General features: G+C 48.5%; 1 protein-coding gene and 1 long non-coding RNA gene across 2 annotated transcripts in view; both read left to right on the top strand.

The window, feature by feature from the left end:
• Positions 1-21,003, top strand: part of LOC140356021 (uncharacterized) — a 355,422-nt gene that overhangs the window by 239,232 nt on the left and 95,187 nt on the right. The window lies entirely within an intron of this gene.
• Positions 11,203-20,814, top strand: slc30a2 (solute carrier family 30 member 2). Its single transcript, XM_072438649.1, has 7 exons — positions 11,203-11,429; positions 14,113-14,259; positions 15,092-15,245; positions 17,747-17,972; positions 18,547-18,652; positions 19,052-19,186; positions 20,518-20,814. The coding sequence occupies exons 1-7, from the start codon at positions 11,288-11,290 to the stop codon at positions 20,661-20,663; spliced, it is 1,056 nt and encodes a 351-aa protein (XP_072294750.1). The 5' UTR covers positions 11,203-11,287; the 3' UTR covers positions 20,664-20,814.

Raw genomic sequence — 21,003 nt, 5'->3', positions numbered from 1 at the left:
TACTAGTACTGCGTGTGTGTACTAGTACTGCGGGTGTGTACTAGTACTGCGTGTGTGTACTAGTACTGCGTGTGTACTAGTACTGTGTGTGTGTACTAGTACTGCGTGTGTGTACTAGTACTGCGTGTGTGTACTAGTACTGTGTGTGTGTACTAGTACTGCGGGTGTGTACTAGTACTGTGTGTACTAGTACTGTGTGTGTGTACTAGTACTGTGTGTGTGTACTAGTACTGCGTGTGTGTACTAGTACTGCATGTGTGTACTAGTACTGCGTGTGTGTACTAGTACTGCGTGTGTGTACTAGTACTGCGGGTGTGTACTAGTACTGCGGGTGTGTACTAGTACTGCGGGTGTGTACTAGTACTGCGGGTGTGTACTAGTACTGCGGGTGTATACTAGTACTGCGTGTGTGTACTAGTACTGCGTGTGTGTACTAGTACTGCGTGTGTGTACTAGTACTGCGTGTGTGTACTGTACTAGTACTGCGGGTGTGTACTAGTACTGCGGGTGTGTACTAGTACTGCGTGTGTGTACTAGTACTGTGTGTGTGTACTAGTACTGCGGGTGTGTACTAGTACTGTGTGTACTAGTACTGTGTGTGTGTACTAGTACTGCGTGTGTGTACTAGTACTGCGTGTGTGTACTAGTACTGCGTGTGTGTACTAGTACTGCGGGTGTGTACTAGTACTGCGGGTGTGTACTAGTACTGCGGGTGTGTACTAGTACTGCGGGTGTGTACTAGTACTGCGGGTGTATACTAGTACTGCGTGTGTGTACTAGTACTGCGTGTGTGTACTAGTACTGCGTGTGTGTACTAGTACTGCGTGTGTGTACTGTACTAGTACTGCGGGTGTGTACTAGTACTGCGGGTGTGTACTAGTACTGCGTGTGTGTACTAGTACTGCGTGTGTGTACTAGTACTGCGTGTATTCCAGGCCGAGTCGGGAGCGCGTGGCTTTCGTTAATTACCAATTATATTTATATATTTATTACTTTTAATTCAGGCGAAAGCGCAAAAATCATATGTATTTTGTCAAGATATTAGTACTATAGTATTTACTGCACAAATATTGTTCTAAGAAGAAGTATTTACTGACATTTCATTATGAAGTATTTGAACCTTTGAAGCTTTTGTTTGTCAAACATAATTATCTTAAATTATAGAAAAAATGTCACGGTTAAAACAGCATTTTTCCCACTGGTTTTTATATTTGATGAATTATTTGAAGCAAAACAGGCCAAAAACTAAACAGCCTCTAAATCCTTTTGTTAATGTCCCAAACAAACCAGGTCTAAACCAGGTCTAAACCAGGTCTAAACCAGGTCTAAACCAGGTCTAAACCAGGACTAAACCAGGACTAAACCAGGACTAAACCAGGACTAAACCAGGTCTAAACCAGGTCTAAACCAGGTCTAAACCAGGTCTAAACCAGGTCTAAACCAGGACTAAACCAGGACTAAACCAGGACTAAACCAGGACTAAACCAGGACTAAACCAGGTCTAAACCAGGTCTAAACCAGGACTAAACCAGGTCTAAACCAGGACTAAACCAGGACTAAACCAGGTCTAAACCAGGACTAAACCAGGTCTAAACCAGGACTAAACCAGGTCTAAACCAGGACTAAACCAGGACTAAACCAGGACTAAACCAGGTCTAAACCAGGACTAAACCAGGACTAAACCAGGACTAAACCAGGACTAAACCAGGACTAAACCAGGTCTAAACCAGGACTAAACCAGGACTAAACCAGGTCTAAACCAGGACTAAACCAGGTCTAAACCAGGACTAAACCAGGACTAAACCAGGTCTAAACCAGGTCTAAACCAGGTCTAAACCAGGACTAAACCAGGACTAAACCAGGACTAAACCAGGACTAAACCAGGACTAAACCAGGACTAAACCAGGACTAAACCAGGACTAAACCAGGTCTAAACCAGGACTAAACCAGGACTAAACCAGGTCTAAACCAGGTCTAAACCAGGTCTAAACCAGGACTAAACCAGGACTAAACCAGGACTAAACCAGGACTAAACCAGGTCTAAACCAGGACTAAACCAGGTGTATCATCAGAGGAGCCTGCTCACCACAGTTTGAGAACTACTGGTTTAGAATAAATTAAAGAAACTGTCCAAAGTTTAAGTTTATTAAATATTCTACAAAGAAAATGTTGTATTTATGTTGAATTAAGAAAAAATATAAACTTAAATGAATCTTACACATGTTTGAACAGTGGCCTCGTGTCACAGCATCATCATTATTATTATTATTATTATTATTATTATTATTATTATTATTTTATTTAATCTGTATCTTCTGCTCTCACTCCATCCAACAACCTGCTCTTTGTCCTGCAGCTCCTCCTCCCTCTCTCCCTCCTCTCTCCCTCCTCTCTCCCTCCCTCTCTCCTCCCTCTCTCCCTCCTCTCTCCCTCCCTCTCTCCCTCCTCTCTCCCTCCTCTCTCCCTCCTCTCTCCCTCCCTCTCTCCTCCCTCTCTCCCTCCTCTCTCCCTCCTCTCTCCCTCCCTCTCTCCTCCCTCTCTCCCTCCTCTCTCCCTCCTCTCTCCCTCCTCTCTCCCTCCTCTCTCCCTCCCTCTCTCCTCCCTCTCTCCCTCCTCTCTCCCTCCCTCTCTCCTCCCTCTCTCCCTCCTCTCTCCCTCCTCTCTCCCTCCTCTCTCCCTCCCTCTCTCCTCCCTCTCTCCCTCCTCTCTCCCTCCTCTCTCCCTCCCTCTCTCCTCCCTCTCTCCCTCCTCTCTCCCTCCTCTCTCCCTCCTCTCTCCCTCCTCTCTCCCTCCCTCTCTCCTCCCTCTCTCCCTCCTCTCTCCCTCCTCTCTCCCTCCCTCTCTCCTCCCTCTCTCCCTCCTCTCTCCCTCCTCTCTCCCTCCTCTCTCCCTCCTCTTTCCCTCCTCTCTCCCTCCTCTCTCCCTCCTCTCTCCCTCCTCTTTCCCTCCTCTCTCCCTCCTCTCTCCCTCCTCTCTCCCTCCCTCTCTCCTCCCTCTCTCCCTCCTCTCTCCCTCCTCTCTCCCTCCTCTCTCCCTCCTCTCTCCCTCCCTCTCTCCTCCCTCTCTCCCTCCTCTCTCCCTCCTCTCTCCCTCCCTCTCTCCTCCCTCTCTCCCTCCTCTCTCCTCCCTCTCTCCCTCCTCTCTCCTTCCTCTCCCCCTCCTCTCTCTTCTCCCTCTCTCTCTCTCTCTCTCTCTCCCTCCTCTCTCCCTCCTCTCTCCTCCCTCTCTCCCTCCTCTCTCCCTCCTCTCTCCCTCCTCTCTCCCTCCCTCTCTCCTCCCTCTCTCCCTCCTCTCTCCTTCCTCTCCCCCTCCTCTCTCTTCTCCCTCTCTCTCTCTCTCTCTCTCTCTCTCCCTCTCCCTCCTCTGTCCCTCTCTCTCCTCCCTCCTCTCTCTTCCTCCCCTCTCTCTCCCTCCCTCTCCAGGTTGTCTTTAAGTGCACAAAGGCTAATTCGTTTCCTCGCTCGGTCGCTTCGTGGACAGCTCATGACAAATGTCCCTCGTGTCTCACGCTTCACTGACCCAAAGCTAAAATGAAAGCTGGTCAGAGCCGGGCGGGGCAGCGGCGTGAAGTGTAAATCTGAGCTCATTATCCTCACACTCCCCGCAACAGGATGAGGGGGGTGAGGGGCATGGACAATGGAGGTGGAGAACATGGTCCACTCAATCTCACTGTCCCCAGCCTCCCCGGGACATGGGAGAAACTCTCCTACTGACAGAGGGCTCCACAAGACGTTCCGTTGGGACTTGGCACTTGGGTCTGCCAAGTCTGTCCGGCTTGGTGCTCTACAGCTCCGCCCCTCTCTTCACCCGAGTGTCCAAGACACAAGGCCGGAGTTCAGAGGTCAGAGGACACAACAACAAAGTGGATCATTGACCTCCTGTGTCCTGGTGCCACGTGACCTGATGGACCTTGTGCTTGAACATGGTGTTCGTTCTGGACAATCCGTGGCACAGAAGTCCAATAATTGACCGCTCGGGTTCAGGTCGGGGCTCCGCCCCTCTCCAGGAGTCACTGTCATTGCCCACGTGGGCGTCGAAGTCCCACAGTAGAACAACGGAGTCCCAGGTCGGTGCACTGTCCAGTTCCCCTCCCAAGGACTCCAAGAAGGCCGGGTACTCTGCACTGCTGTTTGGCCCTTAGGCCGCCACAACAGTGAGAGACATGTCCCCCACCCGAAGGCGAAGGGACGTGACCCTCTCGTCCACCGGGGTGAACTCCAACACGTGGCGGCTGAGCTGAAGGGCTATAAGCCCACACCAACCCCACCCACACCAGCCACGCCCATCGGCCCCTCTGGAGGAGATGGTTCCAGAGCCTGAACTGTGCTGGAGTTGAGACTATATCTAGTCTGAACCACTCGACCTCCTGCACTAGCTCAGGCTCCTCCCCTCAGAGGTCACGCTCCATGACCCCAGAGTCAGCTTCTGTGTCTGGAGATCTGGTCATCTCTGCTCCGGCCCCGGACAGAAAGAAATTACCAAATATTATCTACAAATATTCCAATTCTCACACAAAATATTCTTTTATTTTTTCCCATCAATGTTTTCTCTTGACTCCTTTAAAGCTCTCACTCTCACCTGCAGCGGGACAAACACATCTAACCTCAAGTGTTTTGTGTAACGAGCTCTAATTAAGACAACGTGTTTTGATATTTTCTTCTTTACATTTTTTCATGTCATTTTGAAAATGATTGAAAATGAAAATGAAGATCATCTTAGACATTTTAGAGACTATTATAGAGATTCTTTCAGCGTTATGTGTTTTAAGTTTGGATTTGGAAATGAAACGATTCTCTAAGAAACAGAAGAACGTTCTTTTCCTGCAGAAACTCTGACCTTGTCCACGTTGGATTATTCGTACAGTTTTAATGTTTTTGTCTTTATGTTTTTGTCCCTGAGGCAGAATATTTAACAGAAAAGATCCTGGACTAAAGAGCTCCATAAAAACACCTCTGAAAACGACACGTTTAATTAAATCCTGCTCCCGCAGGACTTTATCTACGGCATCATTTCACAGCTCACTGACCCCAGACCTGCCCTCGGGAATAGCACCCACGCAGACCGGCTTTAGACGGCTTGGACGGCTTTAGACAGCTTTAGACGGCTTTAGACGGCTTTAGACCGACTTTAGACCGGCTTTAGACCTGGTTTAGTCCTGGTTTAGCCCTGGTTTAGACCTGGTTTAGACCTGGTTTGGACCTGGTTTGGACCTGGTTCAGTCCTGGTTTAGACCTGGTTTGGACCTGGTTTGGACCTGGTTCAGTCCTGGTTTAGACCCGGTTTAGACCTGGTTTGGACCTGGTTTAGTGTTTAGTGGTTTAGTGGTTATATGTCCGTTTGCCTGTGCAGATATTGTCGCTGTGAGAAATGGTTAAATGAAATGGAAATGAGTTTAGAAGAGCAGACTGAGGGTTTCTTTCTCCAGCGACGGCACGAGGCAGAAAACACATTTAAACATGAAAAAACAACCATAAACACGGATGTAGATGTAGCTCTTTGTTTAGTCCTGGTTTAGCCCTGGTTTAGACCTGGTTTAGTCCTGGTTTAGTCCTGGTTTAGTCCTGGTTTAGACCTGGTTTAGACCTGGTTTAGTCCTGGTTTAGTCCTGGTTTAGTCCTGGTTTAGACCTGTTTAGTCCTGGTTTAGTCCTGGTTTAGTCCTGGTTTAGACCTGTTTAGTCCTGGTTTAGTCCTGGTTTAGTCCTGTTTAGTCCTGGTTTAGTCCTGGTGTCTGTGTGTCGGTGATAAAGTCCCTCAGCGTCTGGAGCAGGTTTATCTGAGCTCTGCACAGATCATTACCCGCATCATCATCATCATCATCATCATCATCAGAGGGGGGGGGGCGGGGGGAGGGGGGCGGGGCCGAGCAAAGGTAAATTAAAGAGTAAAAGTAGAAAATAAGAGAGTGGCATCAGAAAAAATAAGATTTAGAGCATTAGAACATTCAAGTTTAAAATATTTGTCCCATTTTGTCCATTGTCTCTTTTTAAGTCCTGAGGTGATGTTTCCCATTGTGCGTCTGTGTCCACTGTGGTCCACTGTGTCCACTGTGGTCCACTGTGTCCACTGTGGTCCACTGTGTCCACTGTGTCCATTGTGGTCCACTGTGGTCCACTGTGTCCACTGTGGTCCACTGTGTCCACTGTGGTCCACTGTGTCCACTGTGGTCCACTGTGTCCATTGTGGTCCACTGTGTCCACTGTGTCCCCTGTGGTCCACTGTGTCCACTGTGTCCACTGTGTCCATTGTGGTCCACTGTGTTCACTGTGTCCACTGTGGTCCACTGTGTCCATTGTGGTCCACTGTGTCCACTGTGTCCACTGTGGTCCATTGTGGTCCACTGTGTCCACTGTGTCCACTGTGGTCCACTGTGGTCCACTGTGTCCACTGTGGTCCACTGTGTCCATTGTGGTCCACTGTGTCCACTGTGTCCCCTGTGGTCCACTGTGTCCACTGTGGTCCACTGTGTCCATTGTGGTCCACTGTGGTCCACTGTGTCCACTGTGGTCCACTGTGTCCATTGTGGTCCACTGTGTCCACTGTGTCCCCTGTGGTCCACTGTGTCCACTGTGTCCACTGTGTCCATTGTGGTCCACTGTGTTCACTGTGTCCACTGTGGTCCACTGTGTCCATTGTGGTCCACTGTGTCCACTGTGTCCACTGTGGTCCATTGTGGTCCACTGTGTCCACTGTGTCCACTGTGGTCCACTGTGGTCCACTGTGTCCACTGTGGTCCACTGTGTCCATTGTGGTCCACTGTGTCCACTGTGTCCCCTGTGGTCCACTGTGTCCACTGTGGTCCACTGTGTCCATTGTGGTCCACTGTGTTCACTGTGTCCACTGTGGTCCACTGTGTCCATTGTGGTCCACTGTGTTCACTGTGTCCACTGTGGTCCACTGTGTCCACTGTGGTCTACTGTGTCCACTGTGGTCCACTGTGGTCCTACGTCGAGACACTCCTCATACGTCAACACTAAATTACTTCTTTGCATTTGATTTTAATGAAAAACCTTTAGACCTTGAGTCTCAGCTCAGTTCTATTTGGTACAAAACCTTTGGTCATAAAACTTTCCCAGTTTAAGATTGTAACATCTTTGTTTAGTTTGTATGTTCTGATCAGCTCCTTCCATGTTGTAAGAACTGATTTGACCCAGGGATTCTTCACTTCCTCCTCATGACTCAAGCGTCTGTCATCTGCAGTAAGACCTGTACAGGAACCCCCGGCACCACATGACTCTCAGTATAAGACCTGTACAGGAACCCCCGGCACCACATGACTCTCAGTATAAGACCTGTACAGGAACCCCCGGCACCACATGACTCTCAGTATAAGACCTGTACAGGAACCTCAGGCACCACATGACTCTCAGTATAAGACCTGTACAGGAACCCCCGGCACCACATGACTCTCAGTATAAGACCTGTACAGGAACCCCCGGCACCACATGACTCTCAGTATAAGACCTGTACAGGAACCTCAGGCACCACATTACTCTCAGTATAAGACCTGTACAGGAACCTCAGGCACCACATGACTCTCAGTATAAGACCTGTACAGGAACCTCAGGCACCACATGACTCTCAGTATAAGACCTGTACAGGAACCTCAGGCACCACATGACTCTCAGTATAAGACCTGTACAGGAACCCCCGGCACCACATGACTCTCAGTATAAGACCTGTACAGGAACCTCAGGCACAAAATGACTCTCAGTATAAGACCTGTACAGGAACCCCCGGCACCACATGACTCTCAGTATAAGACCTGTACAGGAACCTCAGGCACCACATGACTCTCAGTATAAGACCTGTACAGGAACCCCCGGCACCACATGACTCTCAGTATAAGACCTGTACAGGAACCCCCGGCACCACATGACTCTCAGTATAAGACCTGTACAGGAACCTCAGGCACCACATGACTCTCAGTATAAGACCTGTACAGGAACCCCCGGCACCACATGACTCTCAGTATAAGACCTGTACAGGAACCCCCGGCACCACATGACTCTCAGTATAAGACCTGTACAGGAACCCCCGGCACCACATGACTCTCAGTATAAGACCTGTACAGGAACCCCCGGCACCACATGACTCTCAGTATAAGACCTGTACAGGAACCCCCGGCACCACATGACTCTCAGTATAAGACCTGTACAGGAACCCCCGGCACCACATGACTCTCAGTATAAGACCTGTACAGGAACCTCAGGCACCACATGACTCTCAGTATAAGACCTGTACAGGAACCTCAGGCACCACATGACTCTCAGTATAAGACCTGTACAGGAACCTCAGGCACCACATGACTCTCAGTATAAGACCTGTACAGGAACCCCCGGCACCACATTACTCTCAGTATAAGACCTGTACAGGAACCTCAGGCACCACATTACTCTCAGTATAAGACCTGTACAGGAACCTCCGGCACCACATGACTCTCAGTATAAGACCTGTACAGGAACCCCCGGCACCACATGACTCTCAGTATAAGACCTGTACAGGAACCTCAGGCACAACATTACTCTCAGTATAAGACCTGTACAGGAACCTCAGGCACCACATTACTCTCAGTATAAGACCTGTACAGGAACCTCAGGCACCACATGACTCTCAGTATAAGACCTGTACAGGAACCCCCGGCACCACATGACTCTCAGTATAAGACCTGTACAGGAACCCCCGGCACCACTTGACTCTCAGTATAAGACCTGTACAGGAACCCCCGGCACAACATGACTCTCAGTATAAGACCTGTACAGGAACCTCAGGCACCACATTACTCTCAGTATAAGACCTGTACAGGAACCTCCGGCACCACATGACTCTCAGTATAAGACCTGTACAGGAACCCCCGGCACCACATTACTCTCAGTATAAGACCTGTACAGGAACCTCAGGCACCACATTACTCTCAGTATAAGACCTGTACAGGAACCTCCGGCACCACATGACTCTCAGTATAAGACCTGTACAGGAACCTCAGGCACCACATTACTCTCAGTATAAGACCTGTACAGGAACCTCAGGCACCACATGACTCTCAGTATAAGACCTGTACAGGAACCCCCGGCACCACATGACTCTCAGTATAAGACCTGTACAGGAACCCCCGGCACCACTTGACTCTCAGTATAAGACCTGTACAGGAACCCCCGGCACAACATGACTCTCAGTATAAGACCTGTACAGGAACCTCAGGCACCACATTACTCTCAGTATAAGACCTGTACAGGAACCTCCGGCACCACATGACTCTCAGTATAAGACCTGTACAGGAACCCCCGGCACCACATTACTCTCAGTATAAGACCTGTACAGGAACCCCCGGCACCACATGACTCTCAATATAAAACCATTGAGCTTCACATTCTGGATCACACCAGCAGCTCTGATTTCACCTGAAATAAAGTCAAATTTCAGACAAGGAAGGAGCAGCTTTCCTGCACAAACCTTTCCCACTGCCCGCCCCCCCTGAAGGTCCTCTAGCGCCCCCAGAGTCCCACCAGAGGGCGCCCTCCACCCAACCACCCAGAAGCCTGAGGGAGCGTCCCACATGTGTTTCTTCCTATGGTCAGAAGGAGCAATGACTGTCCGGTCTTGGGTAAGAAATGGGCCACATGTTTATTTGTGGCCATGGCCCGTGCACCACCCTCCACTGGAGATCCACACAGCGTTTCTCTGGCGGCCGCGACAGCAGAGCTCCATCCACACCTTGACCTCCACCTGCAGGATGGACCATGAGCAAAGGGAAGACCGGGTCGGACAGAACAAGCGATGCCAGGCCCAGAACTTCCTGGAAACTTGAATCACCTCCAGAAGACTCTCCAGATGTCGCTCCAGATGTTGCTCCAAAAGTCTCTCCAGATGTTGCTCAAGAACTCTCTCCAGAAGTCTCTCCAGATGTCGCACCAGATGTTGCTCCAGAAGACTCTCCAGAAGTCTCTCCAGATGTTGCTCCAGATGTCGCTCCAAAAGACTCTGCGGATGTCGCTCCAGATGTTGCTCCAAAAGTGTCTCCAGAAGTCTCTCCAGATGTTGCTCCAAATGTGTCTCCAGAAGTGTCTCCAGAAGTCTCTCCAGATGTTGCTCCAAATGTGTCTCCAGAAGTCTCTCCAGATGTTGCTCCAAATGTGTCTCCAGAAGTCTCTCCAGAAGTCTCTCCAGATGTTGCTCCAAATGTGTCTCCAGAAGTCTCTCCAGATGTTGCTCCAAATGTGTCTCCAGAAGTCTCTCCAGAAGTCTCTCCAGATGTTGCTCCAAAAGTGTCTCCAGAAGTCTCTCCAGATGTTGCTCCAAATGTGTCTCCAGAAGTGTCTCCAGAAGTCTCTCCAGATGTTGCTCCAAATGTGTCTCCAGAAGTCTCTCCAGATGTTGCTCCAAAAGTGTCTCCAGAAGTCTCTCCAGATGTTGCTCCAAATGTGTCTCCAGAAGTCTCTCCAGATGTTGCTCCAAATGTGTCTCCAGAAGTCTTTCCAGATGTTGCTCCAAATGTGTCTCCAGAAGTGTCTCCAGAAGTCTCTCCAGATGTTGCTCCAAATGTGTCTCCAGAAGTCTCTCCAGATGTTGCTCCAAATGTGTCTCCAGAAGTCTCTCCAGAAGTCTCTCCAGATGTTGCTCCAAAAGTGTCTCCAGAAGTCTCTCCAGATGTTGCTCCAAATGTGTCTCCAGAAGTGTCTCCAGAAGTCTCTCCAGATGTTGCTCCAAATGTGTCTCCAGAAGTCTCTCCAGATGTTGCTCCAAAAGTGTCTCCAGAAGTCTCTCCAGATGTTGCTCCAAATGTGTCTCCAGAAGTCTCTCCAGATGTTGCTCCAAATGTGTCTCCAGAAGTCTTTCCAGATGTTGCTCCAAAAGTGTCTCCAGAAGTGTCTCCAGAAGTCTCTCCAGATGTCGTTCCAGATGTTGCTCAAGAAGTCTCTCCAGAAGTCGCACCAGATGTTGCTCCAGATTTTTTCCTCAAACATTCCTCTCATTTTTCACAACCTTTCCGACGCAGTTCATTCCTCTTTTGCATGTTCTCTTCCGTTCTTCGGCGGTGGCTCTGCTGGTTACATTTTCTCTTCCGTTCTTCGGCGGTGGCTCTGCTGGTTGCATGTTCTCTTCCGTTCTTCGGCGGTGGCTCTGCTGGTTGCATGTTCTCTTCCGTTCTTCGGCGGTGGCTCTGCTGGTTGCATGTTCTCTTCCGTTCTTCGGCGGTGGCTCTGCGGCTCTGACTGTGGCGTTTGTGTCTCCTCAGCTCGTTACCGGATGGTAAGGAGTTCGGTGACTTGTCTTTGCCAAACGGCGCCATGGAGCTGAAGCGGCAGGTGCAGACTCACTGTCACCGCCACACGCCGCACGAGGGCGACGCCTCCGACAAACTACAGGCCAAAAACAAACTGATCATCGCCTCAGCAGTGTGCCTCGTCTTCATGATCGGGGAGGTCATAGGTACCGCCCCGCCTCACCCATTTAACCAACTCTGTTCTACCCCCTATCCCCGCCCACATCCTGTGAGGTCATAGGTACCGCCCCGCCTCACCTGATTCACCAACGCTGTCCTACCCCCTATCCCCGCCCACATCCGATTACTTACTGTGATTATTTAAAGTATCATTTTCTTCTGTAAAATTTTAAAGAAATTGTACTTCTCAGAGTTTTCATACTTTTCCTTTTACTTGAGTAAATATATTGTGTACAACTGTAACATTTGTGTTTCTTACACCTCCTTCAGACAGGATTTGTTTTTTTTAAATACATTCTATGTCCAAACTGTTAAAACTCCATAACTCCATATATATTATATATTCGTTGGGTAATTAGTTGTGTTACTACTTTTACTTCTACTTTTACTTCTGCTCCACCCTCGTCTGTTCAGAAACAAATGTTAAAACATTTTGTTTATCTTTTTTTTCTAAATTCAAAGCACATAAGTTATAACCTGCTGCTATGACGAGACGGGGCTTATAACTATGAAGAGGCGGGGCTTATAACTATGAAGAGGCGGGGCTTATAACTATGAAGAGGCGGGGCTTATAACTATGAAGAGACGGGGCTTATAACTATGAAGAGGCGGGGCTTATAACTATGAAGAGGCGGGGCTTATAACTATGAAGAGGCGGGGCTTATAACTATGAAGAGGCGGGGCTTATAACTATGAAGAGGCGGGGCTTATAACTATGAAGAGACGGGGCTTATAACTATGAAGAGGCGGGGCTTATAACTATGAAGAGGCGGGGCTTATAACTATGAAGAGGCGGGGCTTATAACTATGAAGAGGCGGGGCTTATAACTATGAAGAGGCGGGGCTTATAACTATGAAGAGACGGGGCTTATAACTATGAAGAGGCGGGGCTTATAACTATGAAGAGGCGGGGCTTATAACTATGAAGAGGCGGGGCTTATAACTATGAAGAGGCGGGGCTTATAACTATGAAGAGGTGGGGCTTATAACTATGAAGAGGCGGGGCTTATAACTATGAAGAGGCGGGGCTTATAACTATGAAGAGGCGGGGCTTATAACTATGAAGAGACGGGGCTTATAACTATGAAGAGACGGGGCTTATAACTATGAAGAGGCGGGGCTTATAACTATGAAGAGGCGGGGCTTATAACTATGAAGAGGCGGGGCTTATAACTATGAAGAGGCGGGGCTTATAGCGGGGCTTATAACTATGAAGAGACGGGGCTTATAACTATGAAGAGACGGGGCTTATAACTATGAAGAGGCGGGGCTTATAACTATGAAGAGACGGGGCTTATAACTATGAAGAGGCGGGGCTTATAACTATGAAGAGGCGGGGCTTATAACTATGAAGAGGCGGGGCTTATAACTATGAAGAGGCGGGGCTTATAACTATGAAGAGGCGGGGCTTATAGCGGGGCTTATAACTATGAAGAGACGGGGCTTATAACTATGAAGAGGCGGGGCTTATAACTATGAAGAGGCGGGGCTTATAACTATGAAGAGACGGGGCTTATAACTATGAAGAGGCGGGGCTTATAACTATGAAGAGGCGGGGCTTATAACTATGAAGAGGCGGGGCTTATAACTATGAAGAGACGGGGCTTATAACTATGAAGAGGCGGGGCTTATAACTATGAAGAGACGGGGCTTATAACTATGAAGAGGCGGGGCTTATAACTATGAAGAGGCGGGGCTTATAACTATGAAGAGACGGGGCTTATAACTATGAAGAGGCGGGGCTTATAACTATGAAGAGACGGGGCTTATAACTATGAAGAGGCGGGGCTTATAACTATGAAGAGGCGGGGCTTATAACTATGAAGAGGCGGGGCTTATAACTATGAAGAGGCGGGGCTTATAACTATGAAGAGACGGGGCTTATAACTATGAAGAGGCGGGGCTTATAACTATGAAGAGGCGGGGCTTATAACTGAAGAGACGGGGCTTATAACTATGAAGAGGCGGGGCTTATAACTATGAAGAGGCGGGGCTTATAACTATGAAGAGGCGGGGCTTATAACTATGAAGAGGCGGGGCTTATAACTATGAAGAGGCGGGGCTTATAACTATGAAGAGGCGGGGCTTATAACTATGAAGAGGTGGGGCTTATAACTATGAAGAGGCGGGGCTTATAACTATGAAGAGGCGGGGCTTATAACTATGAAGAGGCGGGGCTTATAACTATGAAGAGGCGGGGCTTATAGCGGGGCTTATAACTATGAAGAGGCGGGGCTTATAACTATGAAGAGACGGGGCTTATAACTATGAAGAGGCGGGGCTTATAACTATGAAGAGACGGGGCTTATAACTATGAAGAGGTGGGGCTTATAACTATGAAGAGGCGGGGCTTATAACTATGAAGAGGCGGGGCTTATAACTATGAAGAGGCGGGGCTTATAACTATGAAGAGGCGGGGCTTATAGCGGGGCTTATAACTATGAAGAGGCGGGGCTTATAACTATGAAGAGACGGGGCTTATAACTATGAAGAGGCGGGGCTTATAACTATGAAGAGACGGGGCTTATAACTATGAAGAGGCGGGGCTTATAACTATGAAGAGGCGGGGCTTATAACTATGAAGAGGCGGGGCTTATAACTATGAAGAGGCGGGGCTTATAACTGAAGAGGCGGGGCTTGACACATGGACCTGTGTCTTGTGGTCTCCAGGGGGATACTTGGCCCACAGCTTGGCCATCATGACGGACGCGGCCCACCTCCTCACAGACTTCGGCAGTATGATGGTGTCGCTCTTCTCTCTGTGGATCTCCTCCAGACCACCCACCAAAACTGTCACCTACGGGTGGCACCGCTCAGGTCAGCACAAAAGAATCATTTGTTTCCAAACTCTGACTTGATCTCGTGCTAAAGCGCTGTGTTTCCACTGATGCTAACGACTATGTGGAGCCTTAGCAACACAAAGCTAGTGTAGCATGTTAGTGTTTCCTGTTTATGGCCGCACGGCACTCACTTTGTCAAGAGCCACAATCTGATATTTCCAGGTCATAAAGCGTCTGACATGATCTAAAGCCAAAGCAGGACATAAAGAGAGGTTCGAACGCCACGCCCCTCACACACACTAGCTTTAGCCACGCCCCTCACACACACTAGCTTTAGCCACGCCTCTCACACACACTAACTTTAGCCACGCCCCTCACATGCAGAGAAGTAGAAGAAATGAGGCATAACTGTTCCTGTGCACGCTAGCTTTAGCCACGCCCCTCACACACACTGGAATTACTAAACGTCTTTTTATGACTCGCTCAGATCGACCTCAGGATTAAAAAGTATCAGGAGGTTTTAGATCAGATTTATGAATAAAACATCTGTTATGTTTGAGTGTCTCATGGAGCTCCGCCTCTGAACCCAGCGCCATGGAAACTTGTAAATGCTGTCATTTAGATCAAACATGTCACTGCACTTCCTCCTTAAACGACCCGTGGAGCTAACACCCGTGTATTGCGCCCCCTGCTGTAACACCCGTGTATTGCGCCCCCTGCTGTAACACCCGTGTCTTGCGCCCCCTGCTGTAACACCCGTGTCTTGCGCCCCCTGCTGTAACACCCGTGTCTTGCGCCCCCTGCTGTAACACCTGTGTCTTGCGCCCCCTGCTGTAACACCTGTGTCTTGCGCCCCCTGCTGGCTGCAGAGATCCTGGGGGCCTTCATCTCGGTGGTGTCCATCTGGGTGGTGACCGGAGCGCTCGTGTACCTCGCCATCGAGAGAATCGTGAGGAACGACTACGACATCAACGGACACGTAATGCTGGTGACCTCGTGCTGCGCCGTCATCGTCAACATCATGTGAGGCCCTGTGACGAGAGGGTGTGAGGTTCAGGTCCAGCACACACACGACTGACCCTGTGACGAGTGGGTGTGAGGTTCAGGTCCAGCACACACGGATTTGGGTGGCACGACTTACTTAACACATTATCTGTGCGTGTCTGTTGTTCTATCTCGATGTGTCTGTTGTTCTTGTCTGTGTGTGTGTGTGTGTGTGTCTGTGTGTGTCTGTGTGTTTCTGTGTATGTGTGTGTGTCTGTTGTTCTATCTCTGTGTCTGTTGTTTTCATCTGTGTGTCTGATGTTCTATCTCGACGTATCTGTTGTTCTATCTCGATGTGTCTGTTGTTCTATCTCGATGTGTCTGTTGTTCCATCTCGATGTGTCTGTTCTATATCAATGTGTCTGTGGTTCTATCTCAACGTGTCTGTTGTTCTATCTTGATGTGTCTGTGGTTCTTGTCTGTGTGTCTGTGGTTCTATCTCAACGTGTCTGTTGTTCTATCTTGATGTGTCTGTGGTTCTTGTCTGTGTCTGTTGTTCTATCTCGATGTGTCTGTGGTTCTATCTGGATGTGTCTGTGGTTCTTGTCTGTGTCTGTTGTTCTATCCCGATGTGTCTGTGGTTCTATCTGGATGTGTCTGTGGTTCTATCTCGATGTGTCTGTGGTTCTATCTCGATGTGTCTGTTCTTCTATCCCGATGTGTCTATTGTTCTATCTCGATGTGTCTGTTGTTCTATCTCGACGTATCTGTTGTTCTGTCTCGATGTGTCTGTTGTTCTATAGCAATGTGTCTGTGGTTCTATCTCAACGTGTCTGTTGTTCTATCTTGATGTGTCTGTGGTTCTTGTCTGTGTGTCTGTGTTTCTATCTCGATGTGTCTGTTGTTCTATCTTGATGTGTCTGTGGTTCTTGTCTGTGTCTGTTGTTCTATCTCGATGTGTCTGTTGTTCTATCTTGATGTGTCTGTGGTTCTATCTCGATGTGTCTGTTGTTCTATCCCGATGTGTCTGTGGTTCTTGTATGTGTGTCTGTTGTTCTATCTCGATGTGTCTGTTGTTCTATCTTGATGTGTCTGTGGTTCTATCTCGATGTGTCTGTTGTTCTATCCCGATGTGTCTGTGGTTCTTGTATGTGTGTCTGTTGTTCTATCTCGATGTGTCTGTGGTTCTTGTCTGGGTGTCTGTCGTTCTTGTCTGTGTGTCTGTTGTTCTATCTCGATGTGTCTGTTGTTCTATCTCAATTTGTCTGTGGTTCTTGTCTGTGTGTCTGTTGTTCTATCTCGATGTGTCTGTTGTTCTATCTTGATGTGTCTGTGGTTCTATCTCGATGTGTCTGTTGTTCTATCCCGATGTGTCTGTGGTTCTTGTATGTGTGTCTGTTGTTCTATCTCGATGTGTCTGTGGTTCTTGTCTGGGTGTCTGTCGTTCTTGTCTGTGTGTCTGTTGTTCTATCTCGATGTGTCTGTTGTTCTATCTCAATTTGTCTGTGGTTCTTGTCTGTGTGTCTGTTGTTCTATATCAATGTGTCTTTGGTTCTATCTCACCGTGTCTGTTATTCTATCTTGATGTGTCTGTGGTTCTTGTCTGTGTGTCTGTTGTTCTATCTCGATGTGTCTGTGGTTCTATCTCGATGTGTCTGTGGTTCTATCTCGATGTGTCTGTTGTTCTATCTCGATGTGTCTGTGGTTCTATCTCGATGTGTCTGTTGTTCTATCTCGATGTGTCTGTTGTTCTATCTCGACGTGTCTGTGGTTCTATCTCGATGTGTGTTATTCTATCCCGATGTGTCTGTTGTTGTATCCCGATGTGTCTGTGGTTCTATCTCGATGTGTGTTATTCTATCCCGATGTGTCTGTTGTTGTATCCCGATGTGTCTGTGGTTCTATCTCGATGTGTGTTATTCTATCCCGATGTGTCTGTTGTTGTATCCCGATGTGTCTGTTGTTCTATCTCGATGTGTCTGTGGTTCTTGTCTGTGTGTCTGTTGTTCTATCTCGATGTGTCTGTGGTTCTATCTCGATGTGTCTGTGGTTCTATCTCGATGTGTCTGTTGTTCTATCTCGATGTGTCTGTGGTTCTATCTCGATGTGTCTGTGGTTCTATCTCGATGTGTCTGTTGTTCTATCTCGATGTGTCTGTTGTTCTATCTCGACGTGTCTGTGGTTCTATCTCGATGTGTGTTATTCTATCCCGATGTGTCTGTTGTTGTATCCCGATGTGTCTGTGGTTCTATCTCGATGTGTGTTATTCTATCCCGATGTGTCTGTTGTTGTATCCCGATGTGTCTGTGGTTCTATCTCGATGTGTGTTATTCTATCCCGATGTGTCTGTTGTTGTATCCCGATGTGTCTGTGGTTCTATCTCGATGTGTGTTATTCTATCCCGATGTGTCTGTTGTTGTATCCCGATGTGTCTGTGGTTCTATCTCGATGTGTGTTATTCTATCCCGATGTGTCTGTTGTTGTATCCCGATGTGTCTGTTGTTCTATCCCGATGTGTCTGTGGTTCTTGTCTGTTGCAGAATGGCGTACATCCTGCACCACTCCACCTCGTTCCACGCGCACGGCTCCGGTTATCACCAGATCGACGAGGACGGCCAGAGCCCCGCCCCCGCGCACACAGGCCACGCCCCCTCGCTGCTTAGCGGTCACAGTAACACAAGCGTGCGCGCCGCCTTCATCCACGTGTTGGGTGATCTGCTGCAAAGCGTGGGCGTCCTGGTGGCGGCCATCGTCATCTACTTCAGGGTAAAGACGCCGCACGTGACGTCATAACCTTCAACAAGCCCCGCCCACTTTAGCACACGGATCAACACCGCTGATGTTTTGTTTTCGCGTTTCCCATTGAGCGCTGCACCTGATTGGTTGATGCTAAAGTCTTTACGACTGCACGTGCATCGCTCACGGTCCAAATGCATTCTGGGATTTACCGTCAAAGTAAAGCTAACGACAACTAGCATGCTAACAGCTCGTGTTGCTTTGCGCAGAAAAAAAACGTGTTGCATGTTACATTTTCCTTTGTCTTCTATAAGTGTCTGAATAAACGCTATATAGACAAGTTTAAAGCCATAACGCAGCAACAAAGCAACATCTCCATGACAACAACGGACCACCGGAAAAGTTACACAGCGCATCTTTAAATAAAGGGTTCCTATATTGTGTTGGACCTTTTTTTCATCATGTCGTGTAATTCCTCGTTTGGCCAGAAGAGGGGCACTATCGAGATCATGTTTATCGTTGTTTGCTCTGACTTAACACATGGCTGTAGTGCCTGTGTACATGAAGTATTTGAAGTATTTCCTGTATACTGTGTGTATTGCAGCCAGAGTATAAAGTAGCGGATCCAATCTGCACCTTTCTGTTCTCCGCCTTCGTCCTCTGCACCACCATCACCATCCTCAAGGACGTCTTCAGGCTCCTCATGGAAGGTACCAATACTACTATTACTGCATTATTACTGCATTATTACTGCATTAGTACTGCATTAGTACTGCATTATTACTGCATTATTACTGCATTATTTCTGCATTATTACTGCATTAGTACTGCATTATTTCTGCATTATTACTGCATTAGTACTGCATTATTTCTGGCCAGGGCCATATGTGTGGTTCTGATGTGGTTTTGATGTGTAGTTCTGATGTGTGGTTCTGATGTGTGGTTCTGATGTGTGGTTCTGATGAGTGGTTCTGATGTGGTTCTGATGTGGTTCTGATGTGGTTCTGATGTGGTTCTGATGTGTGGTTCTGTGTGGTTCTGAAGTGGTTCTGATGTGTGGTTCTAATGTGGTTCTGATCTGGTTCTGATGTGGTTCTGATGTTCCTCAGGTTGCCCCAAAGAGATCCAGTTTAAGTCGGTGAAGGAGGTTCTTCAGTCGGTGTCGTCTGTGAAGTCTGTGCACAATCTGCACCTTTGGGCCCTGAGCGTGGGCCACAGCCTGGTGTCCGTGCACATCGCCATAGGTAACGACCAATCAACTCACAGTAACTAACGAACCCTCCAGCTCAGCTGCTGTTAGAACTCATTCCCACATCAAGTGTAATGAGTTTACATGATTCTTTAATGACAAAGTTCAGGGCATTAAAAATGATATAAATCCCACAATGCAAAAAAATACCCTAAAACCACCTGAACACTTAGAGCGGACTCACTTTGCACCTGTAACTGACAAAACTGTCCATGAGATCGTCACAGTCTGAGTTCATCTACAGCTGCCTCCATGTGTCACCTCCAGATTTCTAAAGTCTGTGCTGAACAGTTTGTTAGCTCCATCACTCACATAGTTAAAGCTTCAATCTGGAACATTTACAATGTCTTTGAAAACTGCAGTCATAAAGCCTCTCCTAAAGAAGAGCAGAGGCCTCCTGCTGGTGCCAGAGGGCCTCCTGCTGGTGCCAAAGGGCCTCCTGCTGGTGCCAGAGTCAGTGTGTGGAGGCAGAACAATTTTCTCCAGCTGAACTCAGACAAGACTGAAATCATCGTCTGTGTCATAGAAACAAAGAGAAAGTGTCAGCGTCGCCTCCAAAGTCTCTAAAACCTACAAACCAAGTTATAAATCTGGGGGTAATAATGGACTCAGACTTGAACTTTAATAGCCACGTCAAATCAATAACATCAGCAGCTTTTTACCGTCTAAAAAACATTGCCAAAATCAAAAATATAGTGTCAAAACCAGATTTAGAGAGACTTATCCACGCGTTTGTCTCCAGTAGATTAGATTACTGTAACACTCACTGGCCTCTCCAAACGAGCTGTAAAACAGCTGCAGTACATCCAGAACGCTGCTGCTCGGGTCCTGACTAGAACCAGGAAGTATGATCACATTAGTCCTGTTCTCAGGTCTCTGCACTGCCCCCTGTGGCTCAGAGAAGAGACTTTAAAGCAGCTCTGCTTGTGTACAAGTCTCTCCATGGCCAAGCACCAAAGTACATCTCAGACATGTTAGTGCCATATGAACCATCTCGGTCTCTGAGGACCTGAGGGACCGGCCTCCTGCTGGTGCCAGAGTCAGGACTAAACATGGAGCGGCCTCCTGCTGGTGCCAGAGTCAGGACTAAACATGGACCGGCCTCCTGCTGGTGCCAGAGTCAGGACGATCTCAGCGAATCACAAAAAGACGTTTAGTAATACCAGAGTGTGTGTGAGGGGCGTGGCTAAAGCTAGTGTGCACAGGAACAGTTTCTTTGACTTCTCTCAAAGCCTCTACGTTTGAACCTCTCTTTTTGTCATGCTTTGGCTTTGGGTCATGTCAGACGCTTTATGACCTTATGACCTGTATGTCATGTGCTCTCAGATGCAGGCGCGGACCCTCAGTCGGTCCTGAACGAGGCCACAGACCTTCTCCACCACAAGTTTGGCTTCAGCAGCTCCACTGTCCAAGTCGAGACCTTCACCGAGGACATGAGCCACTGCACGGCCTGCCAGGACCCCCAGGACTAGACCAGGACCCCCAAGACTAACCCAGGACCCCCAGAACACTAGACCAGGACCCCCAGGACTAACCCAGGACCCCCAGGACTAACCCAGGACCCCCAGGATTAGACCAGGACCCCCAGGACTAGACCAGGACCCCCAGGACTAGACCAGAACCCCCAGGACACTAGACCAGGACCCCTAGGACTAACCCAGGACCCCCTGGACTAACCCAGGACCCCCAGGACTAACCCAGGACCCCAGGACTAGACCAGGACATCCAGGACTAACCCAGGACCCCCAGGAGTAGACCAGGACCCCCAGGACTAGACCAGGACCCCCAGGACTAGACCAGGACCCTCAGGAT

Source organism: Eucyclogobius newberryi, unplaced genomic scaffold, assembly GCF_026437365.1.
Source record: "Eucyclogobius newberryi isolate DKJ021-1_F unplaced genomic scaffold, fEucNew1.0.hap1 SCAF_1, whole genome shotgun sequence".
NCBI lineage: Eukaryota > Metazoa > Chordata > Actinopteri > Gobiiformes > Gobiidae > Eucyclogobius > Eucyclogobius newberryi.
This window is presented reverse-complemented; position numbering and strand designations above follow the sequence as displayed.

What these genes read in the sequence shown, in the direction of transcription:
- slc30a2 (XM_072438649.1), top strand. Translation starts at nt 11,288, where the DNA reads ATGGAGCTGAAGCGGCAGGTGCAGACTCACTGTCACCGCCACACGCCG. An exon ending in GCCGTCATCGTCAACATCAT is followed by an intron (nt 15,246 to 17,746) that starts GTGAGGCCCTGT and finishes TGTCTGTTGCAG; the next exon opens with AATGGCGTACATCCTGCACC. An exon ending in GTCCGTGCACATCGCCATAG is followed by an intron (nt 19,187 to 20,517) that starts GTAACGACCAAT and finishes ATGTGCTCTCAG; the next exon opens with ATGCAGGCGCGGACCCTCAG.